At 41.2% G+C, this 10063-nt stretch overlaps 1 protein-coding gene across 3 annotated transcripts in view; it reads right to left on the bottom strand.

Annotated features, from left to right (window-relative positions):
* Window positions 1–794: 794 nt before the first annotated feature.
* Window positions 795–10063, bottom strand: part of sh3pxd2ab (SH3 and PX domains 2Ab) — a 54880-nt gene continuing 45611 nt past the window's right edge. For 2 of the 3 annotated variants that reach the window (XM_046070955.1, XM_046070957.1), the window contains 6 exons: window positions 8738–8821; window positions 5625–5742; window positions 5218–5546; window positions 5010–5059; window positions 3979–4098; window positions 795–3794 (listed from right to left, as the gene is read on the bottom strand). In XM_046070955.1, coding sequence (XP_045926911.1) covers window positions 1875–3794; window positions 3979–4098; window positions 5010–5059; window positions 5218–5546; window positions 5625–5742; window positions 8738–8821 — 2621 coding nt within the window. In that variant the 3' untranslated portion in view covers window positions 795–1874. The remainder of the gene's footprint in view (window positions 3795–3978; window positions 4099–5009; window positions 5060–5217; window positions 5547–5624; window positions 5743–8737; window positions 8822–10063) is intronic. The other variant, XM_046070956.1, reaches the window with a different exon arrangement.

Below are 10063 nucleotides of genomic sequence, written 5' to 3'. Positions count from 1 at the left end.
GAACGTTAGCTAGCATTACTGTGTTAACATCTTGCCAACGTAACATACATTTTAAATTGACAAACGTGTGTAATTCAGGGCACAATTCAAATGCGATTTAAAAAAAAGTTGTCTCTGGCTGTTGACTACCACACACATTTTTTCCAAAATAAGGTCCCATGGGGCAGAAGCGATGGACTTAGAAATAGACCAAATCACTTCTGGTTCCAAAAACTACAATGGTGGCGTCCAAACTGCCGAACTACAGGAGCTTCAAAACAGTAGTCCACAAACCAATAGGTGAAGCCACAGTGGCCACGTCCACTTTTATACAGTGAATGAAATATGGTCCATGCCACTAACACATGCTAGCTGCGCAAGTTTATTTCTTCTCTTGTTCCCAACAGAAGAAAAGCACTCTAATAATGACACTAAATGGATAAATAGTTGAAATAGTTAAAAGTAATGAATACATAGTTAATAGTTAAAAGCAATGGATAAGCAGTTGAAATAGTTAAAGCTTAAAGTAAGGGATAAACAGAACCATACAGCTTCTGCCACTATATGCAAACACCACACTGGTAAAATTCAACTCCATGAAAAAATATTGTTACAAGGTCTCCTTTTATATAACTGATATTGTTAAATAACAAATGGTGTTTAATCCATTCATAAGAACACATTTGGAACATGATAAGTGCTGATGAATGGACTGTGGGAGTACATGACAGAAAAGGTTGGGAACCATTACAGGACCAAACCTGATGTGTGGGTAAACAGTAACTATGAGTAATGATTATAAAAAAGGACTAATGATTGTTCAAAAGTGCATTTATTTAATTAATTCTTTTGGCACTTCATCACCGGTCACACAGTTAACATAAAACAAATGTGAGCATCCCAGTACTACTGCAGCTGAAGAGTTATGTCAAATTTACTGCCCAGCAGAAATTCAAAATGTTATCATGATTAATAGAGCAGTTAATCAGAAATGTTTAAGCGGTTGTGAAATTTTTTCATCAGTAAATTTCTTACAATAATAATAAAATAAGTAATAATATGATTTTTAAGTAATGAATAAATATAATTTTCACTGACATTAGGGAAGTTTTAATTTTGGACAATTACAATCTGAAAGTAAAGCAAAAACAATGTTAAGGTTATAACTTTCAAGGGAGATCATCAGGGATTGTTTTTACATTTAAGGGTAAGAAAATACTGATAATCAGAGATGCTCACAAATTGTTTTGTTAGGACAATATTACATAATCAAATGGATAAAATATTTCACATAAAAAGGTGACGTACAGTATACAGAGATATAAAAAAAAAAAAAAAAAACATGCAATTTGACAGCACCAAGATGAGACCAGCACAAAGCAGCTTTGGCAACAACTGACATTTTCTTTACAGAAAGGAGGAGAAAAAGGTTTAACTGCTACAGCTCAACGCATCATCAGTATAATGAATCAATTCAAACATGCAGTAAGCTTTAAATGCTTAAAAAGTTTTATTAAAAAATTACATTATAAACTTACAGAGAAGGGTTCAAGGAGTGGACACAAACTGACATCTTAGTTCAAGTTAAAAGGTAACCTCAATCAGAACCATTAAATCTTTCTTCTGCACTCTGGTGTTCTCTTTGGCAGTGTCATTAAGTCCTAATATTGTTCTTAATGAAACTTTTCACGCACTGTATCATGTAGACTCTTTACCAGATGTCTCGTTTCATTTCAGTCATAATTTGATCTGGCTGCTCGTTTTGGCAAAGGTACCGGGTAAGATTTCAATCCTTGTTTAACGTCATAGGGTTAGCCCTTTTCACAAAGTAAATGCATCTGTTTGAGTAGTCTTTACACGCATGTTCAGAGTTCTGCCAGCTCCACACATGAGCACTAGTGCTTTCTCTCGAGGTAATTTGAGGGAACCCAGCCTTTCCTTGGTCTGCCATTGTCTAGAATCTTGCAGTACCACCATCCATTGGGGTTTCTTTCCAGGACCTCCAGACTCGTCCCCTCGGGAAATCCCATGGTCTCCTCGTCTCCATGGTAATCTGCTATGGAGACATAAACCTCTCTGAGGTTGTTGTGGATAATGTGGGGCTTGGGTTTTACTGTGGACACGGGGAGGGCATTCTTCTGAGAGCTGAAGCCAAGGGATTCAGAGCTACCGGTACCAGATCTGTTCCTGTTGGGTAGCGCTATGTTGTTTGGCGTCAGGCTGTGTGGAACAGTGCCGAAGGAGGCATTGCGTCGCACTGTGGGGCTGGCACGAGGGTGGTCCGTGGAGTTGAGGGACTCATTTCTCCTGAGAGAGCTGGGACCATCCCTAATTGGGGCTGATATGAAGACAGACTGAGGTCTGACAACCTGCTGCTGTTTGGTGCTATTCTGCTTTCGTGAGCCGAATAAGCCGGTAGGTTTGGAAAGGCCACCTGGAGGCTTGGAGGGGATAGGTGGGGTGACCTTCTTTAGGTTTTGGTTGATATTATTCAACGCCTGCACCCGTTGTTCATTCTTCTCCAGGCTGTTGGACTTGCTGAGGCTTCCAGGTTTAGTTGGGGTGCCATCAGATTCGGATCCCGCCATGTCATCTTGTTGCCTGATGGGCTCCAGGTAGTAAGTTGGAGCCCAACCCTCAGCGTCTCCCCAGCGGACATACCACCAGCCACTCTCCTGCTTCTCCACCACTTCCACCTCAACTCCGGCGGGAAAGCTGAGCTCAGACTCTTGGACTTTCTCATAGGGATCTGTGGTGCGATACAAGCTGCATCCTTCCAGGTCAGAGTCTCCCCGGCTGCCTTTAGAATAGATGGAGGAGAGATCGGACGTGCTCTGAGAGGAGAAGGAGTCTTCTGAGGAGATGACTGAAGCTGTCTCAGAGTCCTCACCTTTAGATTTGGTGCCGTTCTTCAGCTGCCCTGTTGGCCGCAGCTGTCTTCTCAAGGTGCTAATGTCCATCTTCTCTGCACTGGACGCCTTGGCAAGATGTGGTTTAGGCCTCACCACTGGCTTTGGTTTAGAGGAAGACTTGGTGGAAGAGGATGCCTTGCTTTCGTCTTGGTCTTTTTTGGTTCTGGACAGATCTGGGGTGGACTCAGTGGAAGCAGATTTAGGACTGGATGCCTCCTCAGCTTTGGTAGAAAATGGGCTCCCATTCAAGTCGATCTTGAACTTGTTACCTGCAGGTCTCCATCCACCTGATGTTGGGTTTGCAGTCCTGCCCGTTTCTGACAAGACACTTGTCTTGGAGGAATTTGAGTCCCTGCTGCACTGCCTCTCTGGTGTCTCCCTGAAGGGCCGGAAGCCGTCATTCTCATAGATACATTCTTCCTCCCCCTCTGCCTCCCCCTCTGCCTCATGGCCATCTTCAAACGATTCACCCATCTTAAAGGAGGCACTGTGGAGCGACGAGGCCGGAGAAGGCTTTGAGGACAGGTGGGATCCCTTCTCGGAGGAAGTGTCATCATTCTTTCCATCCACCAAGGACCCTTCTCCCCTCAGAAACTCAAACTCAGACTCCATGTCCAGATCGCCAATGGCAGGGACATCGTATTCTGGCTCTTCATACACCGGCCTCCCAGAAGACACAGGGGACTCTGGAGCTTCAGACCCAGGGCTGCTGGGAGGTGCAGTCTCTGCTGAGTCTTGTTTTTTGACAGGCGGAGCTGGGGGTGGAACTTTTGGGCGACGCAGAGTGCTTGTTCTGCGATTCAGGTTGGGCTTTTTACGTTTGTCAATGTAGGAGCAGGGAGCCCAGCCCTCCTTCTCTCCTATCTGGACATACCACCACCCACCGGAGTTCTTCTCAATTACCTAAAATACATGTTCATAAAAGAGTTAGGCATTTTTATACATTTTAATTTTAGATTTTCTCTTGGACAAGGTTTTTGTTCGCTACTGAGCTATGATAATTAAGTTATACAGCAAATGATATGTGGTTCATACACAAGCTTAAGATTGTCTTGTTACTGAACTTTACTTAGAAAAGAGTGCTTACCTCTGCTTTCTGTCCTCCATTGAAAGTGATACCGTCAGATATACAGGACTGGAAATCTGCAATGGTGTAATACTCTGCTTCAACTGTAGGGGGCTCTGGTGGCGACGGCAACTGAAAACCCTAAGCACAAATTAAATTGGCACTGTTAGATGAACTGTAAGTGCCTAAAGGTAACTCATGGATACTCAAGGACTGTAATTATCATTTTTTACTTTTCAGATTTTTCATTCATAATCATATGATAATCTTATAAAACACAGTATTGTCAAAGATTTAGACCAGTGAGCAGTTATGAGTAGTTAATATTTACACTTCACTTTTAAGCTTCCCACATGGTTTCATTCAAATAACTGTTCAAGGCTCTACGGGGTAAAATGATTTATTGTTTCACAAAAAAGCAAATAGTAGAGCAGATTCCAAAAATATGAATACAACATTTTCTAGAAGAACTTTGTTTTTCTTCTTTTGTACCTCATTAATCATCTCAAAACTCAGATCACTAAGAAGGGGGCCTGACCCACAGAGTGGGAACCACTGGACTAAAATACCTAACTTATAGTAATAACAACTAGCTGCAACTCGACCAACTGCAGCTGTAAAATGCTGCATACACGCCGATGCATTAGTAACAATTTACAAATGTAAAGTATAAATAAATCAGTCAAATGAGATATTTTTAAGTAAAACAAGTACTTTTACTTTTGATACTTTAATTATATTTTAAGTACTTCTAATTAAGTAAGATTCTGAATGCAGAACTTTGACTTGTAATGGAATATTTTCACACTAATGTATTAGAAAAGCAGTGCACATTTTAGGACTCTGGTACAGTATCCTTTCCATTTCTCCGTTCATTCTTCAGCCAAGAACAAAAGTAAAGACTGCACACATTTAAGATTGCTCACAAGGGATATATATATTTATTAGCACCTACAAACCACAAAATTAACTTTAACCAGTAAACAACAATTAAATGACTGCATGACAAGAGGTCATAGATGATGTATGGCTGAAATGTCTAACACTCTTACCAGGGTTGCATCTCTTCGAGGAGGAGGTTTTTGCCTGAGAACTGGGGAACCTGTGAAACAATCACAGAAAAAACACATACATGATTGTTTGGTTACATTTAAGAACAGATATTTATAACCCTCAAAGAATTTAAGTGAAACTGAGTAATTAGTGATCTACTGTTTTGAGAGTGAAAGAAATTCAAACATTCACAGTGAGATCACTAACCAATTTCCACACGATGAGGGGCGATGCGGGCTATAGCTGGTGAGGCAGGCTCTGCTTTACTTTTTCCATCCTGTGCGGTACTAACAGGGCTGGAGTCTGCACAAAGGATTGGCAGGCTGATCTCCTTCCTGGCCACCTGGGGGCTCTCTGGGACACCTTCAGTCTGCACATCTTTCTCACTCAAGGCTTTCTTGTTAAGCAGGTTACTGATCTCCATGATGTTTCCAATGATCTCCACTGGGCCCGTCACGGTCTTCTTACGGGGAGAGAAGTCATCCTTCATCTTCTTCAAGTAAGAGGCGGGAGCCCAGCCCTCTTTATCCTGGTACCTGTAAAGTATGCAGGACAGAAGTTTGTAATAACAGAAGTTGATAAACAAAGTGTGAAGCAAGTGAGCAGAGGTTTACCTGACAAACCACCAGCCTTCCAGGTTCTTCTGAATGACTTCCACAATGACTCCTTTCTCGAAAGCAATCTCATCCTTGCCCTGGCTGGTGTAGGGCTGCACTGTTACATACTTCTCTTCTGCAAAAGCCAGAGCAGAGAATGACAACAAAGCTAAGATTTTGAGGGCTGTGAGACATCTGTAAAGTACATCAAGTAAAGTGTATATTCTATAAATCTGTTCCATCATATTTTTATAAAGTCATACTGCAGTAATAAGAGATGAGGGTTAACAAATAATTTGCATTACATTATGCAGCAATATATGGTTACAGCAATATATAACGAAAGATAAAATTATTCTGTTGTGATACATTGTTACCAATTTTGAGATATGATACTAGAGCAGAGGCGTATCTTTTCTTCAATGCAGACTGAAACTGTTATTCTTCCTGGCAGTTGGTTCAGCTGCCAGATGTGCATGAAGATGTGCTGTGTGTGTTAAAATGTTCTTTGGCATGTGAGTTTTGTCTATAATTTTTATGAAACTGAGAGAACTTTATGATGCAGCGAATGACTACAGGACATAATTAATTCTTGTATTTAGAAAAAAAGTATTTTGCCATCATGGCAGTATTTCCCTGAAGTTACACAGATGGTGTGATGTGCTATATATTAGATTAAGTTTTGCAATATATCACATCGCAAAAATCACCTAGTGTTAGCATCATTATCGTGGGCAACCCACTGTGACAGTATTGTATTGTCTTTTTGTTGCTGTCCCTGCACCACAACTCAGCAAAGAAACACTGTGGAAACACAGTGAGGAAATTTGTAACAAAAAAGACTAACTTTGGATACCCTAATTTGACTGCCTCAGGCTACTTGGTGCTCTATGGATTTTTTTGCATTAAACTAATACGGTGGATTTGTCCCCCAACACTTCCAGTGAAAGCTCTTTAAGAAGGGATCTCTTTGCAGCCAGTGTGGATAGGAGGAAAAATAATGAACAAAAACGCTTTCAATGTACGTGTCGGTTTCAGACAGACTTGAAAAAAATGTTACCTTTCAAAGTTTGGGACAAACTGAAAACTAGCTGGAGGACTGGACAAACCACACATGAAGATCGTTTCAGTCGAGAAGAAGCATAAACCTTACGAGCAAGTAAATACACTAGACAACACACTGAACAACTGGTCAGTAACCACTGGAGTTCTGGCAGTAGATGACCTGGCAAATCCCATGAGAACCCTAACTGTTGTGTGTTCTTGTACCAAAACAAACGTTGACGGCAACAAGCAGTGTGCAGACCAAAAAAGTAACTAAGAAGTGTAGATTTTGGGTGAGATCCTGGATTAGAGGCGTGTGCAACGCTGGCTGTAAAGCCTACAGAGGGAATTGGAAGTGAGTGAACTTTGTACAACGAAGCTAACTTCTGGCAAAGCTGTTTATTTACCGGTATCTCTCACTTGGGGGACACATGTGATGGTCAGTTGTAAATATCAAACGTATTTAAAAAGATCTTTATTAGAACATCTGGCAGTGACTGGATCTGTAGACACTTAAACGAAATCCATAATCGGGTCATGTCTGTCCCCCCATATAAGGTGCCGACCATAAACCGCAACATTCCCAGTTTGCATTGTTCCCCTTCTTTCTCTCTTGACTCATTTCCTGTCAGCTCTCTACTATCAACTGACCAATAAAGTCCATAACAAATAACTAGTACTAGCGCGTATTCCTCAAAATGTGATCTAAATTAAAATTAATTTATTTTTATACACAAAGGCCTAATAGGGACCTTGGTCTTGCAACAGCATGCATCTCCTAACTCAGCACATAATAGAGAGCAGAGGCTCCATGCTGATTTATGCATTCCCATAAGGCCAAGGGGCAAAGCAAAGACATAATTTCCTGTCATTATAGCAATTCCTGTCTAAACACAGACAGCACAGGGAGAAGAGGTGTGTTCTGTATGCTGTCCTTCCAGTTGGTACACAGGAATCAACATTCTGGTGACAAATTTTTCCATTTTCCTTTTCTCCACCCGTTTCTAAGGTTGTGTAGGAGCAGAATGGTTGTGGGATAGCAATTCCCTTTACTTGCAAAAAACTACAGTAGGCTCCACGGGCAAAGGATATTTCTGTACACTCCATTTTCCTTTTGCCTGGTTCTTCCGGCCTCTTTGTCAGGGCTGGTAAATCGTGCAATAAAGGGAAACTCTGAATCAGATGTTATGTTAACCACCAACATGCATCGCCTGCATCAGTGTTATAAATTATTCTTGTGGAGTCAGCAAAATATCAGTCTTTTTTTTCTTTTAAACACAAAGCAGGATCTCAGTCCTAGGGTGGAAACTACTCTCTCTCCAATCCAGAGAGCAGCATCCTCTGCCAAATGCAAAGTTTGGGCTGAACTCAATAGCCTATCCTCACTCCTCTGTCGGCAATCCAAATGCATCTCCTGTGAAAAAAAGAAAAACCCTTGGCCTTGTTAAGAAAAAACGTGCAAGTTTGCGATTGAAAATGTGACTTTCTTGCTGAATAAGTGAGAGATTAAAAAAGGCTCTTTGTTTACCTGTCAATATTGGTTGCCATCTGCACCACAGCAGGATAAATGTTTGTTTCTGCCACTCTTTGGTAGAACTCACACTCATTAGAAAACTACATACACGCTTCATTTGCTCATAAAAAATAGCAAAATATGGCTCTAAAATGCAGCATGAGGCATTCCACAGTCTATTACGCAACTACTTTCAGATGATTGGGTAGTATTTTTTCTGTGTTTCTGGGAAGATTGGTTTTGGCACACTGTTTAATTATAACGAGAATGCTTACATGGAGCACTTTTGTAACATAATTTGAGCTTAGCATCAATAATTGGTGTATATAAAAGTTGCTGATTTCACCTTTGCTTTCCAAGCTCATTTCATATTAACGTCAGTTAGTGGTTAGTTGTGCTGGAGTGGGGCTCGTGATAAATGCATTTGCTGGAAGACAAGACAGGATGAAAGCCTGAACAAATATGCGCATGTGGAGAGGGTCGAGTTGTGGTGAGAAGAGACAATAAAGACGGTGTGAGGAGAACAATAACATATGGAGGGAGGGAGGTGAGGCAGCATCTGTCTCGGCTCTACCTCGGCTCTGCTGCCTGCTGATGACACCCCCCAACGTCCATCTCCGGTCCAGCCTCTTCAGATGAGCCTTATGCCGCTTAGTGACTGACAGACAAACGTGGTGACCAGACGACAGCAAACAAACAAAGCACAAGTGTTACACAAACACACAGCACACACATGACATGGATCCAACTAAGAGAGCTCCGTTATTAGCTACATGGAGGACATAAAAACAAGACCACAAAGCAAAACATGGTGGACGTGTTAGTGTGGGTGGATGAATGTTACAGAGGAAGTGTTAAACCAGGACATCTTCTCTGTGGCTTGTGATTAAGGATGTTGTTAGCATGGTTTTCCCATCCTGTTGTGTTAGAGCACCTGGGACACACATTGCTGCAGCAGGAATGCCATCCTGTTAATAGAGCAGCTGATGGTGCCGCTGGTTGGAGTTGTGTGCCTCAGAGGGTATATTTTTTCCCCTATGCCTTTTGTTGGTACAACAGTGGAGATGGAAACAATTTTTGCCAACTGTAAGATCTTGTGTCACATGCCAAAATGATAGAAGAAGAAGCTCCTTTAAATTAAGTACATTTTTAATTTCTAATGATGGAAATATCAGACAGAATTTGTGAAACAGGTTAAAATGAATATTTCCAGGCAGCTGATTAAGATCATTATAAAAAAACATAGCATGTGCTACTATTACAAAACCTGGAAAATATAAAAGGAACAGTTTGACATTTTGGGAAATATACTTTCTAAATAAACTTTTTGGCTGAGAGTCAGGGTATCTATACATAGTATGAAGCCACTGCCAGCCATTAGCTTAGCTTAGCATGAAGACTGGAAGCAGGGGGATTTTATTTTATACATATATTTTTATACAAAACGTGACTGAAACAAGGAAGAGGGGGATGTGTATACCCTTTCATCAGTGGGTAATGTCACATCTCAAGCTGTCTTAGCTTTCAACGTGTCACTTTTTTGGCTTTTCGAAAGAACTACCATGAATCCCAAATCCAGTTTTTCTGTGACAATGCGGTGGCACAGACTGCGGAAGACCACACGACTGACAAAGAGATGCTTTATGAGTTTCAAGCCATTCCCGTGACTGACTAGACACATAATTACACTGACAGATTGTCCTTCGCAGAAAAATCCCTGGCAGTAAACTCCAGCTACCTCTGACAGAGCAGACAGAAGTGTTGGGTGTAGACGTTTACATTTAGGTTTGTGTGTGTGGTCATACATTTGTGCTTTGCATACATGTTGAAATCTCCCTGATAAAAGGGGCATTTTAGCGTATTTGTATACATTTTCTGAAGCGGTAACACTGTTTAGCCT

Source organism: Micropterus dolomieu, linkage group LG15 (assembly GCF_021292245.1).
Source record: "Micropterus dolomieu isolate WLL.071019.BEF.003 ecotype Adirondacks linkage group LG15, ASM2129224v1, whole genome shotgun sequence".
NCBI classification, from domain to species: domain Eukaryota; kingdom Metazoa; phylum Chordata; class Actinopteri; order Centrarchiformes; family Centrarchidae; genus Micropterus; species Micropterus dolomieu.
The sequence above is the reverse complement of the archived record's forward strand: the minus strand, read 5'-3'. Positions and strand labels throughout refer to the sequence as shown.